Below are 26,925 nucleotides of genomic sequence, written 5' to 3' on the forward strand. Positions count from 1 at the left end.
GGCTCTATCAGTTTTGGTGAATATTTGTGATCACCATACATCTCATGGGTCTAGCATAAAATGAGGAAACATTTATTTGTGTTTTTTGGTGTGGAAGGAATGGCAAGGTAAAAAGCCCATGTTAAAAAGGAGAAGCAAGGTAAAAAGTCCATTTTGATAAAAAGGACAACAGCTGGGAGGTTGTGTCAAAGCTTAGCTCAGTAGCTTTGTATATGTTGGATACATACATGTCATTTAATTTGCCTAAACATAGGGTTTGTATTTTTTACCCTGGTTTGTCCCACTTCTCAAGAGTCACTGATACAGTATCTCACAAAAGTGAGTACACCCCTAACATTTCTTCAAATATTTCATTATATCTTTCCATGCGACAACACTGAATAAATGACACTTTGATACAATGTCAAGTAGTCAGTGTACAGCTTGTATAACAGTGTAAATGTACTGTCCCCTCAAAATAACTCGACACACAGCCATTAATGTCTAAACTGCTGGCAACAAAAGTGAGTACACCCCCAAGAAAAAATGTCCAAATTGGGCCCAAAGTGTCAATATTTTGTTTTGCCACCATTATTTTCTAGCACTGCCTTAACCCTCTTGGGCATGTAGTTCACTAGAGCTTCACAGGTTGCAACTGGAACCCTTTTCTACCCATTCATGACGACATCAAGGAGCTAGTGGATATTAGAGACCTTGCGCTCCTCCATCTCTCGTTTGAGGATGCCCCAAAGATGCTCAATAGGGTTTAAGACTGGAGACATGCTTGGCCAGTCCATAACCTTTACCCTCAGCTTCTTTAGCAAGCCAGTGGTCGTTCGGAGGGGTGTTTGGGGTCGTTATCATGTTGCAGTACTGCCCTGCGGCCCAGTTTATGAAGGGAGGGGATCATGCTCTGCTTCAGTATGTCACAGTACATGTTAGAATTCAATGAACTGTAGATCCCCAGTGCTGACAGCACTCATGCAGCCCCAGACCATGACACTCCAACCACCATGCTTGACTCTAGGCAAGACACACTTGTCTTTGTACTCCTCACCTGGTTGCCGCTCCACACTCTTAACACCATCTGAACCAAATAAATGTATTTTGGTCTCATCAGACCACAGGACATGGTTGCAGTCATCCATGTCCGTAGTCTGTTTGTCTTCAGCAAACTTTTTGTGGGGTTTCTTGTGCATCATCTTTAGAATAGGCTTCCTTCTGGGACAACAGCCATGCAGACCAGTATGATGCAGAGTGCGGCGTATGGTCTGAGCACTGACAGGTTGACCCCCCCACCCCTTCAAGCCCTTCAGCAATGCTGGCAGCACTCATACGTCTATTTTCCAAAGCCAACCTCTGTGTACGACGCTGACCATGTGCACTCAACCTTCGTAAACTGGGCCGCAGAGTGGTATTGCAACATGATAACGACCCCAAACACACCTCCAAGATGACCAGTGGCTTGCTAAAAAAGCTGAGGGTAAAGGTTATGGCCTGGCCAAGCATGTCTCCAGACTTAAACCCTATTGAGCATCTTTGGGCCATCCTAAAACGGGAGATGGAGGAGCGCAAGGACTCTAATATCCACCAGCTCCTTGATGTCGTCATGAATGGGTAGAAGAGGGTTCCAGTTGCAACCTGTGAAGCTCTAGTGAACTACATGCCCAAGAGGGTTAAGGTAGTGCTGGAAAATAACGGTGGCAAAACAAAATATTTACACTTTGGGCCCAATTTGTAAATTTTTTCTAAGGGGTGTACTCACTTTTGTTGCCAGCAGTTTAGACATTAATGGCTGTGTGTCGAGTTATTTTGAGGGGACAGTAAATTTACACTGTTATACAAGCTGTACACTGACTACTTTACATTGTATCAAAGTGTCATTTATTCAGTGTTGTCCCATGGAAAGATATAATGAAATATTTGAAGAAATGTGAGGGGTGTACTCACTTTTGTGAGATACTGTATATGTGTGACCCTCTATGACACAAGATAAAGCTACAGTGCTGTGAGATGATAAATGAAAGACTTCCCATTTTTGACACTGGATACTGGGTTTCCTCGTTAGGTTAATGCTACTTTAACCGGCTATTATTTGAAATAAATAATGGAAAAACCACAGGTCTTTGTGTGCTAACAAGTAAGTGTTGACTTTCAATATTTAAAAGATAAGTCTGGTGATTTTCTATAGGTCTTTCATTCTTTATAAATCACATGAAAATACCAAATAAAGCAATACATTAAACCTACATCTAGACTTTTGCTCAGATGTACAGGGTTTGGTTCTTTTAATGGGATTTGGTGACAATAAGAAAAGTGTTGAATAATGCCAGCCTAATTGTTTAATTAAAGTCCTTTAGCTAAAGAACTTTCCACCACTGATCAATAAGCTCACAAAGAAACACAAGGTCAGGTGTCTCAGGGCAGGGAAATGGTCCAAAAGTGTTTGCCTGACGCATATATTAGGCTATCATATCTAATATAAGGATTTGAGAACTGTGTCGGGAAGTCAGAAAATGTTGAAAGACGATCTTACAAATTTAAATTTTTAGTCCTCTTTTATAGAATTTGTTGACAGCAACTAAAATATAGAAAATCACCAGCTTTATACTTTCAATAGGACAACAATTTTTTACAGGTGATTTTAGCTCCCTTATCAAAACCATAAACGTGTTAATTATTTTGTTGCCAGGTGCTGATGTTGGGAAAACAAAGGAGATAAGCTGCAGATGATGAACATTTTGTAAATATGTTCAGAAGGAACAGTTTCATAAACCTTTACTTATCAAGTTGATGATGTAATACATGCCATATTACCTTTCCTTTAAAACAAAAGTATACATCATCTGCTTCCAAAGCATGGGGTTCAACGTGAGTCACAAACCATAGATGCTTGCCTGTTTGGTCACTGTTTAATATGAATTTAAGATACAAAAATAAGAAAGTTTTTAGACACAATAAGTATGTTGTTCAAACCACTTCTTTATTTTAATATGAAAAAAGAAAAAAACTACAAGATTGTTTGTGTTGTTCCTCTTAGAATAATCAAGATGAGACACGTAGACTTAATATGCATGACACATGGTCATGATTATGATGATTGGCAGAAAGCAGTGAAAATATATGTTTTAGTAAAAATTACCACACACCCCCACTGAGTAAAAACCTTTAACTGCAAGTGGGCAGTAGCATCACACCATCATTACACATCTGACGCATTTCCACTGTGCCGCGCTGTCTTCCTCTGGTACACCTGAACGTGACGAAATCATTAGGTTCTAAATATAACTTGTCATCATGAGAATATCTGAAGGCAATACCATGTTCGTTCATGGCGTCTTTATTCACAGTGCAGGGTTCTGAAAGAGATAAAAGATAAACAGCATTTTGTTAATGGGGAAAGACTGTACAGCACACTGTGTATCATTATTGCTTAAACTCTTTTTCTTTAAAGAAAATAATAGTTATTTTCATCATTTATTATTTGTAGTAAGGCTGTTGGGATTGAATTCTCAGTGTTTAAATACAGCAGTTAAGTATATTGAAATTAATAATCTACAATGTAAATGCTATTCAAATATGTTATTCAAAGGTAGCAAACCAAATCACACGCAATTGTTTCAACTGCACTCGTGGGTAGATTCATTTATAACACATAATCTTATTTTATAAGACCTTCAAATGTTTTTTATTTTAAAATATATACATTTGTTAAAAAACAACTTGCTAAAGCTGACAAATATTAGTAAAGTAAAATGTCCAATATTTCACTCTGAAACGGGGAGATACAGTAGAAAATGGCATGAAAAGAGTTGAGTGCACATTTGACTAACATAGTATTAATCAAGTTTCTACATGCAAACACTGGAAACAAAAACATATACAAAATATGCAGTGAATTTTTACTTACTGAGGCATCTCATCTGTCCTCTCCATTCACCATTGTTGCAGGTCATGTAAGGGTCACCCTCCATAATGTGGTAGTTTTGACAGATGTATTTAACCCTTTCATTATGGTTGTGGTTGAATTTCACAGTGCTCTCAGTGTCTCCATTATCAAGTGGTGGTGATTTCCCACAACCAGAAGGAGCTGAAATGACATGTAAAGTACACATGTAATGTAAAAGTTATTGTTTTGCAATTAAAAATATTGTCCTAGACTGACTAGAGTAGACTAACAGTATTAGACTGACTGGTAGCAGGTACACAGTATTTTGCATTTATGTCTGGCCTTTAGCAGCAACAAAAATAGATACAAATGAATAATTTGTAAATAGCAAAAAAAAAATCTTTCTTATATAGGTAAGCCTAGAAATCAGTTAACTGCTGGTTTATTATGTACACCTGGCCTTAAATAAAGCAGCTCTACAATGAACTCCAGTTTATTATTAAAAAACTTGAAACACAAATAATATCTAGCATTTATTGGGGAAATAAAATTGCAGCATGAAGAAAAACACACAGTGAAGCAGAGAACACTTAGCAAATCAAGCCCTTTAAGGTCGCACAGCACGGTGCTCAGGAACATCTGAAAGTTGTGTCCTGGATAATCTTTTCTCGTCATTTCCATAAAGGAGGAAAAAGCAAACAAGGACAGAATTGACTTACGTCCACATGTTGGGAAGTCTCCACTCCACTGTCCTTCAGCTAAACATTCAACCTCTGCGTTCCCATGAAGAGGGGGTTGACTCTGGTGACAAGCAAACTGTATCTTTCCTCCTTCTCTTAGTTTTGCGTCTGGGGAAAATGTGGTGATGACGCCGCCTGGTAGACCTGCAACTGCACATCCCTCTGTTTTGAAGAACACAATCGGTTTTGTTAAGAGGTTTATACAGTATATACCATATTCAATTGAGTTTCATTAACACAAATCAGATGTTAAATACAGAATGTACAATGTTCCGTAACTCTAACGCTGTATGTAAATGTGTATCACTTTGTAGCTGGAGACATTTCTTAGAACATTTTTAATGTAGACGTTTAATTTTATTAAATAGGCAACACAATTCATAATTTACAGCGTACTTTATGGAATGAATTCCTGTGAAATACATATCAACGTTCATATTCACTTACTAATTAATCAATTCTGAGCAATTCTACTTATCATCATCTTGACATCTCAGACTGTTAAACTCACTAATACAATATGTGAAAGATTTTTGTTTTCTCAATTCAGTAAAAGCAGAGAAAAAATACCTGAAAAACTCTTACCATTCTGCTGCAAAGTTGTGTCCATGTTTAGAAACAGGATAAAAAGCCAAAGGAGGTGAGAGAGTCTCATTGTGAAGAGCTGTATCTAGGAATGACTCCCTTTGTGTCTGAATTACTTTTTTTTCCCGCTAGAGTTACTCAGATAGTCTTTATGCGCACTGCAAATGCCACCATTTCCAATACAAACAGTTACAAGCACATGGGACCCTATCCAAAAAACCCTCCCACTACAAACACACACACACAGACACACACACACACACACACACACACACACACACACACACACACACACACACACACACATCTAAATACACACACACACACACACACACACACACAAACACGCACAAACACACACACACACACACACACACACACACTCACAATATTTCCTTGTCTGTGCAGGATTAAGATGTGCAATGATTTTCTTTTTTTCATAATGGGTATCACGCACAATCACCTCACCTCCCCTTTTCTATTTTTGCCTAACTATAATTCTGGTCATGTCATTCATTTCCCCAATGTGTCCACAGTTTTCTGTCCGAACAAAAAAATTGATGTGGTTATGGTCCCCAAAAGTATGGAACACCACAGCATGTTGACTTGCTTGGATGTAGAATTGCCACAGTATCATTGTTTATAAAAAACAACTTCCGTCTCCTAAACAAACCTATTTCCTCTTGTTAATTATTCACATGTTTGTTCAGCCAGCTTGTGTCATTTCCAGTCAACTAAAGCTTTTACTGGCAGGCGAGTGGGTTCATCACCCCATCAGAGCACACTCACAATCTCACTGGACAAGCGGTTCTGCCTTTGGTACACCTGACCTCAATATTATTGTTTTATTGCCAAATATGAATTTGGTATTATGTTTCCTCATGATAGGCTGTACAGGAGATAAGGGACAAATCTTGTGTACGGCAGGAATTAATTAATTAATTGAAAAATAATCAGTAAATAAATAAATAATTAATTCATAGCATATAGACTAGTGTTGGAATAAGTCCTTAGACACTTTACTTCATGAAAAGTATCAATACATACTGTGAACAAACACCCCAAGTAAAATTACTATATTACCAGATAAATATTTTCAACGTATCAAAAGTACTTATACTGAAGAAAAATTCTCTTTATTTATGTATATGTGTGTGACCTTCTAGGACACATATACATCTACAGTGTTGTGAGATGATTAATGAAAGACAAAAGAAAGAACTACTATTTGTATAAATCTAACTAATTTTAAAGGAATATTTTATTTTCCAATTCTTAAAAATAAAACTAACAGTTTTTTAAAATGATACCTGGCTCACTATTCTTGACACTGGATGGATACTGGGTTTCCTCTTGTTAGGTATTATAGCTATTATGTGAAATAAAAAATAGAAAAACCACAGGTCTTTGTGCTACAAGTGTTGACTTTTTTAATATTTAAAAGATAAGCCTGGTGATTTTCTAAGTCTTTCAGTATTTATAAATCACATTAAAAAACAAAACAAATCCAGCAATAAATTAAACCAATATCTACACTTTTGCTCAGATACACAGGGTTTGGTTATTTTAATGGGATTTGGTGACAATAAGAAAAGAGTTGAATAATGCCAGCCTAATTGTGTAATTAAAGTCCTTTAGTTAAAGTACTTTACACCACTGATCAATAAGCTCACAAAGAAACACAAGGAGGGGCCTCATTTATCAACAGTGCGTAGAAAAGGTTCTAAATTCACTCTTACGAATGAAATTTTGTATGTGCTTAAGTACAAAAAAAATCGGTATTTATCAAACGTGCGCTGGCCTATCGTACGCACACTAGTAAGTCATCAATCTTGATAAATCCCACATGTTCTTAAGTACCATGCTCGTTCACGCTCAGACCATTTGCATTCAGAAACGCCTCCAATTAACCATATATGGTCACAACACATCCCTTTATCAACCATGTGAATGTGTTTTATCCCTCTCCGCTACAATGGCAAAGAGGTCAACGAAAATAAACTTCTCCAACACATAAATGGAAACCCTTGTAAACGAGGTTGAATCAAAGCAAAACATATTTTGTTGGCTCACTTAGTACAGGCATTAAAACAAAAGAAAGCTTGCTGCATGGGAAAATGTGATATCTTCGAGCAAGTTGTAAGGCAACGGCATTGTTTGGGGTCCGCGATCTGACAACTTTACGTGCAGTCATTCATAAACTCTTTCAATAAATAAGAGATGAAGATAAGTTCCTAACAACATTAGAGTTACTATGACACACAACTGAGTGCTGTCAGATGAGACGCACAGGGATCCTCCGCTTCAAAACATGTAAACGTGTGACACATTTAATGAATAATCAATTAGAGCTTATAAACATAAGTGTGCCATATAACTATCTATTGCATTTAGGATTTTAGCTCATTTGGACGCTGTTTTGACCGTCTGTATATTGATATATTGGCGATATTATATCTACTTTTTTACTGAGTAGCCACGAAACGCAGTGTTCTTAAAGAAACTTAGATTATAAAACAAGAGGTCCAAAACACAGATGATGATTAAACAAACAAATGTATGACTTTATATTACACTAGAAATGCACGGGTGGATTTGACGCGCGTGGCGATTATAGATATAAAGAGAACGCTGGCGGTTCTAGTGTTAATGCAGACGTTGAAACTCTTAAATGCTTTGCTTTGTGCTTGTAATATCGCTATTCTACCACTAGATTCTGTTCGTAAGCATGGTCAGAGCTGTGCTTACATTTACACACATTCATAAGTCTAAGTACATTTTGGTAAATTCCAAACTTTGCCTGGCAATGTTCTTACGCCCTCCGTATGCACAGATTTGTGCGTAAGTACGGTTGATAAATGAGGCCCCAGGGGCCTCATTTATAAAGCTTTGCGTGGGATTCACGTGGAAGCTGGCTTACGGAAGAAATGTAGGATGTACGTGCGAACAAAGATATTCTGATTTATAAAACAGTGCGCACTCACGTCCTACGGCTGTTTCCCTTTATAAATCACAATCAACTCTAAATGTGGCGCAGCCTTTGCGGGCTTCACGTGGAGGCATTTTTTTATTAGTTGAATGGCTTCATCCGTTTTGCAAAGGAACTCCCTATATGTTAGACCTACGTGGCTTATAATAGGCCTATATCTGGATTCCTTTTACACAAACACATTCGTTCTCGCACTTCATATAGTATGTGCCGACGGAGTTGCCGTTTCCCCTTTCTCCACTTTCTGTGCGTACGCATGGGTCAGAGTTTGCGTGGAGGACCGCACATCTTCCCGTCAAGTTTGCTTTCTATAAATCCCAATGTTTGCGTAGAAATTGGCGTGCGCCCTCTTCTGGGCGTACGCCACGTTTATAAATGAGGCCCCAGGTGTCTCAGAGCAGAGAAATGGTCCAAAAGTGTTTGCCTGACGCATGTATTAGGCTATCATATATAATATAAGGATTTGAGAACTGCGTAGGAAAGTCAGAAAATGTTGAAAGACGATTTTACAAATTGTCATTTTTAGTCCTCTTTTATAGAATTTGTTGACAGCAACTAAAATATAGAAAATCATCAGCTTCATACTTTCAATAGGACAACATTGTTTTACTGCGATATCCAAGTGATTTTAGCTCCCTTATCAAAACCATAAACGTGTTAATTATTTTGTTGCTATAGGTGCTGATGTTGGGAAAAAATAAATAAGCTGCAGATGATGAACATTTTGTTAATATGTCCAGGCGGAACAGTTTCATAAACCTTTACTTATCAAGTTGATAATGTAATCCATGCCATATTACCTTTCCTAACACAAGTATATATCATCTGCTTCCAAAGCATGGGGGTTCAACGTGAGTCACAAACCTCAGAGGCGTGCTTGTTTGGTCACTGTTTACAGTTTTTCACAATTGCTTAAACACATTTCCTGATAGACTACCTCACTTTTTCAAAACCCTAAACACAAATCTCAAAACTCAAACACAAAATGCAAAATCCTTCACTTCTCTTGCAAAAGCACACTTTACCCTCAAAACAGTGTTAACTCTTCACTAAATGGTGTTTTCTTTTCAAATGACAAACACATACATCATATGACTAGACATTTCTAGCACTCATTGAACACTGGTGTGCAGAATGGAAAACACTATAGTATAAATGCAAAACACTATATGAATGCTTTATCAGTAGAATTATGCCTTTGCATGTTCATACACTTTCACCTACAGTAACAACAAATACTTTACAGTTTTTGCCAAATGCTAACACACATGTTGCAGAATAGTTTATTTTGCCATTTCAAACCAACACAATGAATAGGTAGGACTGCAGTTCAAGCAATTCAGTGTCAGTATAAACCAAGAAACAATTATAGTAAAATTAGGGAACAATGGTAAAAAAAACAGCGTTGTAAGGAATTGGGTGGTTGGATTATGAATAATTTTATAGATACCGCCTCCTGTTTGTGTCTGGCCACATCGCGTCATCAACATCACACTCAATGTCATCCTTTGAAAAGCAACAGGGAAATGATCACCTGATATCCAGTCTAAATCTCCTAATTATGGAGCGACTCAGGTTGGGCTGCACTCTCTGTCCAGGCTCCCTCATTGATAGGCCATGATCTATAACATAGTCCACTATAGTGTCCCTGTTGTATGTGTCTCCTCCTGTCGCTCTCTCTCTCTCCTCCTCTTTCCTTGACTCTTACTGTCTCAAAAAGGAGCTGAGCTCACCTGGGGTCTATTTGTAGTGCTAAGGTTTAGACTGATTGGTATTCAATTAGTTTACTGTAATTTTTTTTCAAGAAGTGTGTTGGAGAATTTCAAACACAGTGCAAAGCATATATCGTGTCGGGTTGGTGCTTTGATTTAGGGCAGGGGTGTCAAACTCATTTTCACAAAGGGCCGAATTACGACATGATAATCACACGAAGGGCCAGACATGTCGCTTACTGACATGCCTTCTTTTTAATCCAAAACTCAAACAACATATCTAGGTATATAACCTGCGTACATACGGGGCATAGGCTAGATTTTGTTTACATATTTTGGGGGACAAATTATATGTGGGGGGTATGGGGGTGCTCCCCCAGAAATTTTTGTGCGTCAAACACTTAATTTCCTGTATTCTGGTGGATTTTTCTGTTTTGGTTTTCTGTGCCTTTTCTGCGTCAATTTATTGTGGAAATGTCTTTATTTTTGTAAAGGAAAATACAACATTCAGGTTCCTGGTGAAACAATTATAAAGGACTATAATGCAGTAAGGTTCTCAGGCATCCTGGATTGAGCCACAATATGTTTTCTCTTGGATTTTTCAAAACTTTCTGCACATTCAAAACATATCACGTTTTTTTATTTTATTTTTTTATAGGAATCATGACCCAGCACCAGTGTTAACTATTTATGACACTGAACATTGGTAATGAAATGCAAAGCCACCATTGGAAACAAAAGGGGTGGGCTATCAGCGGCTATCTAACGTTAGTTAGTGAGCTATATTGTAACTTCAGGCAAAAGTTAGAAACCAGATAATGTTAGCATTCATCCTTAGACAGTTGACACAATCAATCATCATATTAGCATGCTATTTAGCCCCATAGATTTACAGCCATTAGAAAACTGACATCTTTTCTTCAATGCAAGTTCATCAATTCATGGCTTAAAATCCTGAGCTGTGGAACTTTCAGCAGACATTCCTAGTGGTAAGCTATGCGAGTGTCCTAACGGTTGGGAGCGTGTGCGACGTGCCAACATGGCACAGCCCCCACATGAGAAAAAAAAAAAAAAAAAAAATCATGATAATTTTTTTTTTTTTTTGCGGGCCAAATTGAATGGAATTGCCGAATTGGTTCGCGGGCCAGATTAAATATTGAAACGGGCCAGATTTGGCCCGCGGGCCAGAGTTTGACACCCCTGATTTAGGGCAAGGTTACAAAAGTTAGAGGTTGTGATGCTGTGGTCATAGCAGTCACTTTTAGTGTTTACAGTATTCGGCAAAACTGTATTTGTACCAAAATGTGCAGTCTACTGTAAATCACAGCAAACAGAAGCTCATCTCTGACCCTTCTATTAGCTAACTGCACAAAAGCCTTTTGAGTTTGGAAATGTGATTGGCAGTGTGTTCTGTGTGAATACCAAGAGAGATAATTCAGGAAGAGTGTGCAAGATATAGAGAATTGTGTGTAGTGTTGTGAAAAATGTGTGTTTTGGAATGAGAATATGAGTCTAAGGCAGGAAATGTGTTTGGAGTTCAACAGAATTGGTTAAGCAGTTGGTAAATTAGTGTCATATCGTGCACATTGTGTCTGATGTTCCAAAAAATGTGTTTAAACAATTGTGAAAAACTGTAATATGAATTTTAGATACAAAAATAAGAAAGTTTTTACACATAATAAGTATTCTGTTGGAAAAATCACTTTATTTTTATACGAAAAAAGAAAAAAAACACAAGATTGTTTGTGTTGTTCCTCTTCAAAGAATCAAGATGAGACACGTAGACTTTACTCACATGACACATGGTCATGATTATGATGATTGGCAGAAAGCAGAAGTTGAAATATATGTTTTAGTAAAAATTACCACACACCCCCACTGAGTAAAAACCTTTAACTGCAAGTGGGCAGTAGCATCACACCATCATTACACCTCTGACGCATTCCCACTCTGCCGTCATGTCTTTTTCCTTCGGTACACCTGAACTCCATGGAATCATGATCTACTGAATATAACTTATTTTTCTGAGAAAATCTGAAGTCAATACCATGTTCGTTCATGACGTCTTCATTCACAGTGCAGGGTTCTGAAAGAGATAACAGATAAACAGCATTTTGTTAATGGGGAAAGACTGTACACTACGTGTATCATTATTGCTTTAATTTGTACTCTTTTTATGAAGAAAATAAACTTTATTTTTATAATTTACTGTATGTAATATGTCTGTGGGGATTGAAGTCTCTGTGTTTTAATACAGCAGTTAAGTCTATTGAAATTAATATTCTACAATGTAAATACTATTTAAATATGCTGTTCAAATGTAGCATACTTAAACCAAATCAAACACAATAATTTCAACTGAAGTCACGGGTAGATTAATTTATAACAAAGCATTACATTTTATAAGACCTTCAAATATGAATTTGTAAAAAAACAACTTGCTTAAGCTGACAAATAATTGTAGTACGGTAAAATGTCCAATATTTCACTCTGAAATGGGGAGATAAAGTAGAAAATAGCATAAAAAGAGTTGAGTACACATTTGACTAACATAGTATTAATCAAGTTTCTGCATGCAGACACTGGAAACAAAAACATATGCAAAATATGCAGTGAATTTTAACTTACTGAGGCATCTCATCTCTCCTTTCCATTCACCATTGTCGCAGGTCATGTAAGGGTCACCCAACATAGTGTGGTAGTTTTGACAGATGTATTTAACCCTTTCATTATGGTTGTGGTTGAATTTCACAATGTTCTCAGTGTCTCCGTTATCAAGTGGTGGTGATTTCCCACAACCAGAAGGAGCTAAAATGACAGAGAAAGTACAAGTTTATGCAATGTTCTCCTGGACTGTCAGATATTTTAATTGGTAGGTACGCAGTATTTTTCATTCATGTTATTTTATGTTCTCACATTTAAAAAAACTTTCATTTTAGAGCAGGGATGACGTCTACAGAGTGACACCTCCTATGACACTTATGAACATTTATCACGAGCAAAGCCTATCCCCACCACTCAGCTCCCACAATGCCGTTCGGCGGCCGTCAGCTATAACTACCAAAATCCAGTTTATATCTCAGAATAGGGGTTATGAATTAAAGGAGAATGGATGGTCCTGTATAATAATGTTGTCTCATTTAAAAAATTGTGAGATTGTGGGTTATTTTACAGTTTAAATATCCTAATAAATGCCTCTGTTGGCTAAAATATTTAAAATAAAAGATTTTCTTTTTTTCCATAGGCCTATAATTCATCACTAATTGGCTGCATTAGATATTTCTAATGCACGCCGAATATCGGACTGAGTTCAACTCTTTCTTATGGCAGTCTATGTATAGTATATCAGTACACTGTCAGTTCATTATGTACACCTGGCCTAAAATAATGCCATTCTAATAAAACTTCTTGAAACACAAAGAATAACTAGCATTTACTACGAAGAAAAAAATAGCAGCTCAAAAAATATATATACACATAAGGGCAGTGTAGCAGGGTAAACATAGCAAATCCAGCCCTCTATGATCACACAGGCAGCACTGTAGGCCTACTGGGAAATCTCTGAAAGTTGTGTCCTGGATCAGTTTTTCTCATCATTTCCATAGGTGATGTAAAAGCAAACAAGGACAGAATGTACTTACGTCCACATGTTGGGAAGGCACCACTCCATCGTCCGCTTGGTAAACATTCAACCTCTGCGTTCCCATGAAGATGGTGTCGACTGCTGCTACATTGAAACCTTATCTTTTCTCCTTTTTTTAGTTTAGCTCCTGGGGAATGTGTGGAGACTACGCCTTTTGGTACAGATGCAACTACGCATCCCTCTGTTTTGAAGAACACAATCGGTTTGATTAAAAGGTGTTGAGCTTGTTAAGCACTTTGGTCAACTATAATTGTTTTAAATGTGCTGTATAAATACATTTGAACTTGAACTTGAATCAACCTTAATACGCTTGACCTGTTTATTAATGTATTAACCCTTTGGCGTATCTCAATGGTTTATCTGTCTCTTTTCTAAAATCAACTATAAAATATTAAATACACTGTCTTCATGTTATTACCACTATATTTTCTAAAAGTGAACATACCATTGCAGGTTGGCATGGGTGTACTCCACTTCCCAGTTTCTAAACATATAATTTGGTTAGAACCATCCAGGATATATGGATGTTGGCATTGAAACTGTAATTCATGCCCGGACTTCATTTTTTCATTTCCTGATGGTAGTCCGGTTACATTGAGATGAGGGCCCATCTCGTCAACTTCACAAATAATGTCTGTAAAAAGAAAAAAAAACAGATATTATCAAATGAAAGACTCTGAGGTTCGGTGGTAATGTATGTCTTTCAGTATATTAGATTGTAGTATATTGTAACATGCGCTACCATTTAAAAGTATAAAATTAATATTTAGAAAAGACATATATATTTTTTTATCTTTAAGGTTTTACCTTCACAAGAGGGAAATGGTTTATCCCACTGTCCATCATTACCACATGTCAGTTGTTCGCCGCCGTTCAGATATTGCCCGCGACCATCGCAGCCGAATGTAAGGAAACGGTTAGGAAGTATGGGATCATCGTTTCCTGGTAAACCTTTTACTTGTAGCCGTCCATCTGCAGGCGGGGGATCACAGCTCAAAGCTGAATAAACACAACAGTTAGTCAAGTCAATGAGGGGGTGAAAAATGTATGCTGAAAAAAAGAAGAATTTAATGTATAAATAAATGTATTATATACACCAAAATCACACAGCGGGGCATCAACAGAGACTTCCCATTGAGTTCCAAGGTGGTATAGGCTGAGTTTTTTCATGTTTATCTTTTAACAATATCCTTACTTAACAAACAAACACAGTTACACAGACCCCTCCTAGATACTGGACACTAGATGTTTATGTTATAGTGACCCGTTTTAATTGTAACTGCTAACCTGTGTAAACCTCATCAAGTTCAAAAATATATCTGTCTAGTTTAATGATGGCTTAGCTCCTCCTCCTCTTGTTGTTTCCTCACATCCAAATCTACGACCAACAAAGTTACTAGAGGTGTAGCAGGAAACTGCACAATCCTTCTGAGGAGAGCTGCATCCGGCCATGCCGTCTTTTTCAATCAGGATAGCACATCAATGGAACTCAGTACAAAAATCAATTAGAGAGTTCCCATGATATCATTAATGCAAGTTTGATGCCAAAAAATGGTCAACACCCAAAGTTGCTGTTTTAACTTAAGGACGCCCAGTTACAACAAGCCGCTAAGTTAACTAGAGTGTATTGAAGTCCATTTGACATTGTCAATAGCAAAAATGATTGGGATTTATACTTTTATTTCCCGAACAAGGTGTGCACGCAATAGCCCTCCCAACTAATAACGGATATGCAGAAGACTCATCCTATTTTGCCTAAATTAAAATTCAAAAAAGCAACTAATTGTACAGTAAAAAAATAATAATCTAGTGCAGCTTTGAAGTTGCTAGTAATTGACAGAACTATTAACCCAATGTGGTCACAAGACTTACGTTCGCATATTGGCACGTGATTTGTCCAATTGTCAAGGAAACATGTCCTGGTGTCTTCCTTACTCACCATTTGATACCTGCAATCAACATCACCATACAGCTTTCCATTATCAAATGAAACCACGTCATTATTTACAACACAATCTATCAGGGAAATTGTGATAAAAACAATGTGCAAAGTGGTTATCCCTTTTTGTGTCCTCATTCTCTTTTTAAAATTAATCATAGAACATTATGAGATGCAGGGCCGCTGCTAAGCTTTTGGGTGCCCTAAGCTTAAATTGTCAGTGGTGCCCCCCCTCCCCCTAAAAAAAAATAAAAACACCAAGAAGCTCGCGGCCGTAGGGCGCGAGCGGAAATTTTTTGCCCTTGCAAGATCTCTGCGACTGCTTTTTGGCACATTTGCTGTAGTGATGAGTTTTGCGAACAGCATTTACTAACAGAAAGAACAGCTTAACTTGTGAAAAAAGTTGCCTAGTATCCTACTAACTGCCTTTGCAAAGGAATTGAGTGATAGGATCATAGACGGATTATGAGATAATGGGCCCCTAGGCACACACTCTTAAAGGGCCCCCCACTTGTCCCTATCCAGTGAGGTACACTGAATTTTCTACACAGATACATACAATTAATGGCAAAAACATATTAGGGAAGTCAGTGTTTCCCACAAGATTTTGGGATACTGTTGGAGGGACTTTTTTTTATCTTTTTAAAGTAAAATGCATCAATCTAGTGCACTTTGTGAGGAAATTTTAGAGACTAGAGAGATATCAAATCCTGAGATGCAGAAGGAACATTATTTTTCAGATTTTTCTTAAACAGGCAGCACTCTTTACTCTGCACTTGTAAAAACAGTAGATTGGTCTGCAGACCCATGTTCTATGATGGAGGGGCCCATTTCAACAGATAAAGGGTGGATATGAACAATTTAGAATTCACACATATAAAGCGTATTTGTGTATGTGTGAGGGGGCCTTCAAGGCCCCTCATGGAGCCCCTTACACAGAGCAAGTAATGCTGTTGTTTTTAACTTGCTTTTGTATTTCTCCCCTACTAGTTGAGGGGCCCATGATGATTTCTATCTTGTTACATTTTAATGAGTATCCTTATATTTAGGCTATTCCTTTTTGGACCCTGTTATTGACATCAGTGACTGAGCTCTTTGACTATGCAACATGAAAAGTTACTATCAGTATCTCTGGCTAAGGGCCCCCCTGAGCCCTTGGGCCCCTGGGCCTGTGCCCGGTGTGCCTGTGCAGTAATCCACCCCTGGATAGGTTACACAATTAAGAAAAAACAACGATGGGCCTGTTCATAACTTATTTATATTTTTTTTGTAATGTAATGATTATCATGAACTTTAAAAAAAATAAAAATAATTATAATTATAATATATATATTTTTTTTTTGGGGTGCCCCCCCAGGAACTTGGTGCCCTACGCACTCTGCATACTCTGCGTATAGGGAGCGGCGGGCCTGATGAGATGTTATGAGATACATACCCTTCATTACAAGAGTATTTGATAGTTGACCCAAAAACAAAGTCTTCACCGTGGACAAGTTCAAATTGGCCATTCGGAGTGTCTTCAGGAAGTTCACATGGCTTCACTGAAAAGAGAAGAAGAAGAAAACAATCAGTCATCAACCACACAGTTTCTTAAATTGGGAGATTTTTTAACCTGCTTTGAACTTTAGGCTTTAGTCTTTCAGGCTTCATTGTTGGATTTTAGTTGAAAGCCAACTGCCAGTGACATTTTAATATGTTACATACATCTATGTTAATCAGCAATGTTGTTTGTTTGTTTATGTAAAAAGGGAGATTGATGAATGGTTACTAGAAATTGTGGTTGCAATATAATACACATAACTTTTAACTCAATACCATAATCTGTTCAAACAATTATGAAAGTGTTACATTTTCAATTCTTAATGAATGGCTTAAATTATAATGTATCCTTGTAAAAATATAATGAACTTTAGATTATAAAGGATTCACATTTGTTGTAACCTGATTAGTCATCAACCAGCCATCAAGAAAATGTAAGACAGAACAGAAAGCCATGTAACTCACAGTAACACTGTCCTTGGTGCATTCTCGTCCAGCTTCCCTCTGTGCATAAATATCTGATGGGTCGACCTGATACATAACCTGTTTCACAGGTAAAAAGTATCGCATCCCCGACGTGGTACTCAGTTTTTTGGGTTTTTTCGGACACTTGGGCGTGAAGAACAACTGGGACATTTGGACATTCTGACAAACAGCAACATAGAAAACAAAAACAATTGGACAGAAAAAAATTAATAATCGAGGGTAACACATGCCAGTTTTCAGTCATATCAAAGCCTGTAAACAAGAAGATCTCCTCAGCTATGAGAATATCATTTTTGAGACTAAACTGCCCATTCATAAGTTAACCATCACACCCATAAACACTGGTCCTACTGTAAAACGGGCAATACCACAAATCAAAACACATGGACGTTTTTGAAAGTCTCTTCCCTTTGCAACCCCTCTCCCATCACCTTCACAACAATATGCACTTTTTGGAAAGCAAGTATTTAAATACGTCTGTCTTACCTTTTGATAGCGGTGAAACTTCTGCACTCCCCCAAAGTTGGAGAAACAAAAGGATTAAGGGCCATGGCATTTTGAAAAGCAGCTTCGCGGTGACACACAAGAGTATAACTGCGGCCAAGCTTTTTGACAAACTCGGCTTTCTGTGCTATTGCTGTTTGTTTATCTTCAGCTGCAGTCCTTAGGAAGCACCCAGGGTCACAACATGGACTGCCCAGTGGGATTGCACAATATGAACACAACATGACACATGGAAAAACACACAGCACACACTGTTCACAATACTTAGAGCTCCAGACAGGTGCATACACAGTACATTATATATTTTTTGCAATATGAATCAATCACAAGCCTCTTCAAAATGTATTTATTTGGTATCCTATCAAATTAATTCACAAAATGCTAAAATGGAGTCTGCTATAGAACTAGAACATACCATAAAAGAAAAGCTATCTTTCTATTGACCTGACATAATATAACTTGACAACACGGCAGGACCGATGTCAGGACACATTAATGAAAGATCCCATCAAATTGTGTTTTTTAGTGTCTGCTGAATGACTAAGCAGTGTTTGTCTGGTTTGATGAGGAATCAGTAGATACAGTACAGAGTCCATTGCCAAAATCCTTCAGTTGAGCAAACAGTCAATGAAGCAATTCAATTGGTACTGAAAGAGGAAACCTTTTTATTTGCACTAAAATGATGCACACTTAAATGAACATTACTGCTGAGGAAATACACTTAATTATTTCAAATAATGTCACTGTCTCTTGTTTTTCTTAATTTAAGGGGAGTGGTGAAAGAAGTACTCTGAACTTTTACCTTTTAACTGAAAATAGCAATACCAATACTAAAATTCCAACATTCAAAATAGTGTGTCTTTGTAAAAGTACCAAAACATTATCTTCAAAAAAAAATTAAAGCACCAAAAGTACTCATTATACAGAATGGCACATTTGTTATATTATTTGATTAAAATGATTATGGCCTACTGAGCTGCTTAATCTGCAATAATATATCATAATTCACTCGTTTATAATATATAATAATCAATGTATTAGATCATTCTTTTTTGTATGAGAATCATTTTGTAGTGTTCTCTCTCCTTATTGGATAAAGGGTTTTGGCATGACAAGTTTCTCCTCTGCTTACTGCAGAGCAGATTGACTGAAGCCTTTGCTTCACAAAAATATACAGTATACCACTTACCCCTGCTTTAAACCTGAAGCTGACACATTTAAATGATCAAGAAAACGTGTTCTGTGCTTTTGTTAAGGCTGTAGTTCAAAGTTGTGTCCAATCATTTTTGTGTGCTATACTGAATTAACAACTGTAATCATTATGAAAGGTTTAGAAGGGGAGGTGTGTCTGATCTGGATGGTTGCTCTGTCACTGTGGACATGATTTAGAAAAATTATGCATATCTAATTATATTTTCATGTGTTAGTCAAATATTCTCAATTCATATTTCATTACTACATGTTCGCCAGCATTTTAAGTAAAACAAAATAATACATTTATTTTAAGTAGAGATTGGCAAAGTGTGTCTTGGGGATTGGGGTTTATTCATATCTTGACAAAGACTATTTATTTGCCTTTAAAGATTTTCATTAATGTTCTTTCCTTTACTTGAAAAACAGTGTTACAATAGTGTCCATTAATTCAAACTTAACATAATGGAGCATACTATATATTATGCCAAGTTCTGAAAGCCTGAATCCACTTTTCAAACTTTGTTCGGAACAATAAACTGTACAATTCTGCAAATACTGGCAAAACAATTTCATGCCCTACCTAAATGCTCCACCTGCCTCTCCTTTTTATAGCATTTAACCCCATATATCTATTCTTTATAGGGCTGGATTTAGAATGACACAATAACAAATAAATACATAAAAATAAAGCTTCTATAATATTGTCTTTTATTCAATATGCCAAATGAAAAAATCAGGTCACACTGTAACAACATAAGTAAATCAATCATTAGATTATACTCTTTCCATTGATTACATGTTCATGGATCATATTTTATTTATTAGAAACAGGACATTAGTATGAATTTGCCACTATGGTCACATAACTCTCTCATCCAACATGTGGTTTGTGACCATCAGAATAATATGGACTTGAAAACATTTTAACTTAATTAAGTAACATTGTAACTTATCTGTTAATTAATTATTATTCATTCTTAAATATTATTAAAGTTATAGTCCGTAAGATTTGAGAAACGTTAGAGCGAATCTGTGACGTTAAGACAGACCCAATGCTGCATTCCATTGTACTCAGAAATCGTGAACTCGTTTTTCTGTTTTTCCTTTTTTGTTGTTGTCTTTTTTCAATACATACAAAAAGTACTGAATGTTAATTTGTGTGTATGTTTACACAGATGTTTTTTTTTCTTATTCTTCAAAATCTGATAAATGAAGAGTGTGTAAAAAGATAAGCGGGAACTCCCGACATGTCAGCGCACACAGTGCAGAATGATCTTTTCATACATTTAGAACATTTGGGACCATTAAAATATCTTATAAAAGCAAAATAAAAAAAACTTTCAGATGTACTGGAACACACATAGGTCAGAACTCAGTACTTCAGAGTCAAAAGTTCCATGTTTTGAGTACAATGTATTGCACGCCTCATGACTGCCACTAACTGCTAGCCACAGGGAGATTCGCCACAGACACCCATATAGTATTACTCGGGCAAACCGCAAATACAAGTGCTTTCATTAGGGGCTCATATGCTCAATCACCATTGTTTTACCTCACTCCTTGATAGGTAGGCACTTAATAGAAAATTACCTAACTATAATCTCACGGATTAAAACTTTAACTCTGCTTCCACTTTCACTATCCCTTACCGTTATTCATTTTCGGAAAAGCTTCAGTTCTCAATCTATATCTTTTCACACTTGAGGATCAGTTGCCTGTAATCTGTATATTGGTAAATATACAAAAAGAAATCTATAGGTTTTAAACCACAACTGGGAATTGATAACGTGTTTTTTCTATAGCATTTTTTGAAGTTTAAGACATAATTTCTTTAATGCCATTTATTGAAATCTGAACAACAGATTGAATCTAAGGCCAGATATATGTTCAAAGGGCAATGAAACACTTCAAAAAAACCTGTAACACTTACGGTCAATTATTTTTTAATAAATTCACAATAAAATTTGAAACTTTACTTGACTTGTTAAAGTTAATGTTTTAAGATCTATAACATTTAAGGTTCATTCTCTCCCATTCTCCATTTTCACATCGAATTGTAACGTCTCCCTCTGTTGTATACTCATCACGGCACCGATATATTAATTCAGAACCAGACAGATGTTCCTTCTGATATACACTCAAGACAACTGCATTCTCAACTTGAGGTGGGGGTTCGCAGGAATCGGCAATATCTGCAAGAGATAAAAAAAAAACATGCGCACTATAAGGTCACATCTTATAATCTTTGAATTAGTATTTACATTTGATAAAATAAGACTGAAGATGACTCACGTGTACAGACTTTTTCGGGTGATATTCCATTTAAGTACCATTGTCCCTCGCTGCAAATCAAACTTTTCAACGCAGCCTTGTATCCTTCGTTGCAAATAATATTGAGGCTACTGTCCACTTTCCCATTGGGAATATCAGGTTTTTTTCCACACTCACTATTCTCTGGAGAGGAGATGATAACAAACAATAAGGTTTGTATATTGTTGCCTAACACAAATATTAACTGTAAATGAACAAAAAAGTCACACATCAAAATCTGACATGTATCAGTTATGTCACTATCAATTTGTCAAGTTTTAAGAAATTCAAACTAACACATGATTCATACACACAGCCTATTCTTAAATATTATATATATCTATACATATGTCATATTGGAGGTTGCTTAGAAGAATTGGGCGAGAAGCATTCACTGCCAATGTATATCGATGGAGTGCTAAGGATTTACCTCTTTTTTACAAGATTCTGATCATTTATATCCTTTTTGATATCCAATATGAGGATGGTTTACAGATATTTGAAAATGATTTACAGCTTCTTAGTTGGCAGTCAGCTTGAAGTTAATATTCAAGTACATCTACAAGCCACTGTGGCCACTTTGCTTCATGCTGGTTAGCACTAGATATGTAAGGTGTCAAAAATTACCAATGCATGGATTTTCTTCAACCCCCTCAAGGTCACATTTGGTTGCACCCCACCAGGGTTTGGTGAAAAGCTTATACCCCTTATCGCAGGTGTAGTACAGTGTTTCATTGTATGGGCCAACCATAAATCCATTTCGAATCTCACGTTTCTGACATCCTGTTGAAAAAAAGTTATATTCCGAAAGCATCAACCAAAAGATAGTAACAATGCATTTGTAGCCATGTTTAATCTGGTGCTCCAGGGACGCTACTTTGTTCCAGACTCAAATATCTGATCAAACATTATTGGAAAGCTTGCCTAAGATATTGAGTCCTGGTGCCATTAAATTGAATCCTATAATTTGGAGATTTCTTTCCTTGCAGGGTTAGGGTCAGGGTTAGTGTTTTACACAGTGTCACATATACAAATTCCACAAATCCATCAAGTCATTTGAAATAGTTTAACATCCATTTTAAATGTGCATCAGTTGGATATTTTGCAATATTGAACTGATGAAATAAGCAAAATCCTCAAGAAAGTTGTTTAGAAGAAGAACAGTTAACACATACTTGTAAACCTTAAACATCTACACCTTTTGTTGCATTATTGCAGTTATTTAGAAAACCCCCAATATATTGCCCCACAATTTTTTTTGAATGTGGTGTAAGCATGAAGAAAATAAAACTTACATAAAAGGATGAACTTTTATCCTATCAACTGTATCGTGTATAGTATTTTCTTACGTTTGCATTGTTGAGATCCGATCCAACCTCTTTTCCCACAGGTTATATTGAAGCGTCCTGAATAACCAGTCTTGCAGTTGTACTCAACCTGGTCATTGTACTTGTATGTAGACTTATCTGGTCCGACAATGTCTGCTTCCTGGTAACGTTTTCTGTCACAAGTTATCTCTGAGGAAAATTAGAAAGAGTGCACATCAGATTAGATGTCAGACAAACATTAGTGTTGTAAATGTCATATTTTTGATATTGTGTCAAATTAACCTGGAGGATTAAAGGGGGATTTAAACAATATATGTTGATTGATTTTATATGTTTTCATGATTTAGTCGAAGCATCCTGGATAGATGTGGCAAGGCTTTGAGTTTGGGAATATATTATTATTATTATTATTATTATTTGGATTGAGCACATATCTGATTTGCTTTTTATAGACTACCGTAGGGATTTCACCAGCTGAAATTAAAGGCTTTCATACAATAAAAAAGCAGTAGTTGATGACACATGAATCATAGTTGTTTGGAGTTTCAACATTTTTGTTCTTATTTTCTTGTATCAAACAAAAGCGTTACTGTTTCCAACCAACATCTTGAAAACACTGTAGCCTATTAGACATTGACCGGGGAATAAACAAGTTGGATGGTTTTGGCTAATATGATCATTCCTTCAGTTGATCTGTAATGCATGCCTCTATAAACAAAATAAACAGATAGATAGAAAAATGTAATTATACATGAAAAAAATTACATTATTGTTCTGTACTTTCTTACCTGTGCAATGGCGATTTGCATTCCAACCCCCTTTCTTGCAGGTTAGAATAAAATCTCCTTTATAACCGACATGGCACTCATACTTTACTTTGTCACCAAAGTTGTATGTCTGTTGTTCAGCATATCTGCTGACAATATCGGCATTCTCTACATCACGTCTGTCACATGTTATTGCTGCAAAAATAAACAAATAAACAAACAAAACACATTTACTGTTTTGTTACTGTCACCACTATGAAAAACTGCTTCTAAATTCCAATCAATACCTGTCTGCTGTCATATTATTTATTGAGATTTGTGACTACCATCAACGTGCAACATGTTTTGCAGATTTGTTTTCAGTCTGCAGGGCAGTATTAATTTGTTTTCTCCAGTAAATTGCAATGAAATACTATCAACATAATAGACTGTGACAGATTACTTTATCCGTCACAGTATAATTAATTGACTGCATATCATGGAAATTAACTTCACAGTACCTTTACATAATGGTTTTGGTGTCCACCCATCTCTGGTGCATGTGGCCCTGTCATTTGTCTCCATGTAGCCTTCATTACATGTGTATTCTACAGTGGCATCCATTTTTTGTGTAAACCAGACTCCCCAGTAATTTACATGTTGAAGTCGGGGTTTTTCACCGCTGCATGTAACCTCTTGGATAAGAGAGAGAGAGAGAGAGAGAGAGAGAGAGAGAGAGGACATCTTGAGTACATTGAGTACAAGATCAATCTTCATAAACACAGTAGAGAACCACAAGCTCATAGTGTGTCCATGTAGTTCCATACCTCTGCACACCGGGTCGATACTCCATTCTCCGTCTTCTTTGCATGTAGTTACTGCTGAGGTTTCCTTAGTGAAAAAAATACAGTAGTCATTTGAACAAATGACTCTTACGGTGTCATCGGGTGAAAACACATTCCTGTTAGCAGGTTCATATCGGGTTCCTTCCAGTGGCGGCAGTTGCAGTTTACATGTCACCGCTGCAGTTGATGGGAAATAAAGCATAACAGCATGTCAGCCATTCATCCAGCCCCTTGTCACCTTTATCAAAGCAATTACTTGGATTACTCAGTTTACTTACGTTCACACTGAGGTGTGGGGCTCCAACCTGCTTTGCTATCTCCTTGTTTAATACATCTTGAAAGTCTTTCGTTGCTGCGTTTATATTTGCGATTGCACACAAAATCCAGGATTTCATTTTCCTTGTACTCTTCTTTTTTGTCACGCACGATGCCATTTTCAATCACGGGTGCTGTGCATTTAATTTCTGTTGAAGAATACACACACGCATACATATTACTACATTTGTTATTGAAAAGTATTATAAACAGTAACAACTGATTGACCTGATCTTAGACTAAAATGATGGCCTACTTTCGATTATATTCATTATATTCACAGGTAATACACGTGAATGGCGGCGTACATTAGCTAAGCTTCAAAATTCCCTTGTGCCAAAGTTTTTCATATTTACTATGTACTTTTATGGAATGGATTCCTGATACAGATATACATTTGTATTACATTTTTTTTCTCAATCACTTCGGAGCACTTGTACTCGTTGGATTCATTGTTAAGTTTCTGTTTGAGGAACTGAACACACTCTGACAGTTGTTTCAAGGCTGGCGGCATCATCTCTACTCCCTTTTAATTTAGGGGGGTTGTTTCATGTGCCAGAATGTTTCACAGTGACTCCGATAGCAACCTCCCCAGATAAAGGTAGGCCAGCTGTTAAACCAAGCTTCGGATGGACAGAGTTGGTATCGATCTTCTCATCTACTGTGATTCTCTGCGTGGATAAGCATATTTCCCTACATGTGCAACTATTAGGTTCAGATATTTCATTTCCAAGTCCATGAAGGTCACTCAAGGGGCCTTATCATTACAGCTTTACCTTTGCATTTTGGAGGGGCGTCACTCCACTCTCCTTTTTCATCACAATAGATCTCTGTTTGCCCTTCGAGGATGTCTTTGAAGTTCTTGCAGCTAAATCGAACTACATTGCCATAGGTTGCTTCACTTAGGTCCCCATTCACCTGGACATTATTGTCCACAGGTTTAAATGGACACTGTTGGGCTGGAAGGAGAACAATTGGATGACCAAAAAACTTTGTATAACAAATTGAATATATCAACCTACAGGCAGGGAAGCAAAAATGTTTTTAGTTTTGTCACGGGATGAAACAAATAAATACACAGTGACATTTCCCTGTTTGTGTCAGGTACCAAATGAATAAGATCCATTATCTTAGCTCTTACCTTCACAGACAGGAACAACACCATCCCAGCCTTCAGCCATGCAATTCCGGTAGTTTATGCGACTGACCATTTGATAACTGAAAACAGTACAATGTATGATGGATGATGGAGTTGGCTTATGAAGAACCAAACACACTTCTTGTTATGACGGTATAATACTAACAAAGCACAAAGAAGATTTTTTTTTTTTTTTTAATAATTACAAAATGTTTCCATACCCTTTGTGGCAGGTGTATACAACTTGTGACCCAAAGACATAATCGGTGTCCTTTGCCAGCTGAAAATCTGCAAACTGAGCGTCGCCTGGATGACCACATGATCTTGCTTATAACGTAAGAATGAGAGAGGAACAACATTGAAATGATGATACAAGTTTTACTTCCATTGAAAAATATTTTGCCATAATTTGTTTAATACTAATATATCATGTAATATAAATTCAAAAATAACAATACAATAGGGTTTAGTTTGTTTTGGCATTGTGCATTCATTCAAACCACGGCACTATGCCCATTTCACAGAATATATACTACTATATGACTTATATTGTGTATACTGGGGTTGACCACTAATAATAGTAGTATAAATATTTATATTGAACAGTCAAAGACACAGTTTGAATCAACTCACCTTGACATTTTGTGCCTCTTTTCGTCCATTGTCCATTGTCACAGATCAGTTTGAAATAACCACTGTAGCCAATATTGCAGCCCACTCTCACTTGTTTTCCACTAGAGTAGCTAGGCAAGAGATCACTTGTGTCAAAATTGCTGTCATATAAGCTTGGGTCATTTATAAAATCTTGAAGTGTACAGTCTGCAGGATGAAAAAAAAGAACAAATATGAATAATGTCTGTTGATTCCTGAAGCAAAATGTTAAACTACAAATGAAATGCCAAGATAAAAATTAATGTGAAAATTACATAAAGTACTTGCTCTTACCTTCACTTTTGACTACGGTCAGTGTTTGCATCCACACAAATAGGACACAGCTTAGGGTTATTGCGTGCATTTTATCTCCATTACCCTGAACCGCCAAAC

The 26,925-nt window shown here is 36.8% G+C and overlaps 1 protein-coding gene across 1 annotated transcript; it reads right to left on the bottom strand.

Moving 5' to 3' along the window:
• Positions 1 to 3,147: 3,147 nt before the first annotated feature.
• On the bottom strand, positions 3,148 to 26,925 carry cfh (complement factor H; the record flags this gene model as incomplete). The annotated part of the gene is made up of 19 exons (XM_080032202.1): positions 26,827 to 26,925; positions 26,515 to 26,700; positions 26,103 to 26,208; positions 25,885 to 25,961; positions 25,520 to 25,702; positions 24,707 to 24,892; positions 24,411 to 24,605; positions 24,105 to 24,278; positions 23,626 to 23,799; positions 22,859 to 23,026; positions 22,137 to 22,292; positions 21,492 to 21,653; positions 21,212 to 21,391; positions 14,387 to 14,536; positions 12,523 to 12,702; positions 11,816 to 11,980; positions 4,588 to 4,770; positions 3,890 to 4,069; positions 3,148 to 3,338 (listed from the first exon to the last, which is right to left on the bottom strand). Exons 1-19 carry the CDS (start codon positions 26,894 to 26,896, stop codon positions 3,148 to 3,150), a joined length of 3,066 nt encoding a protein of 1,021 aa, XP_079888328.1. The 5' UTR covers positions 26,897 to 26,925.

This window comes from Ammodytes marinus (genome assembly GCF_949987685.1).
Source record: "Ammodytes marinus genome assembly, chromosome: 8".
Classification (NCBI taxonomy): domain Eukaryota; kingdom Metazoa; phylum Chordata; class Actinopteri; order Uranoscopiformes; family Ammodytidae; genus Ammodytes; species Ammodytes marinus.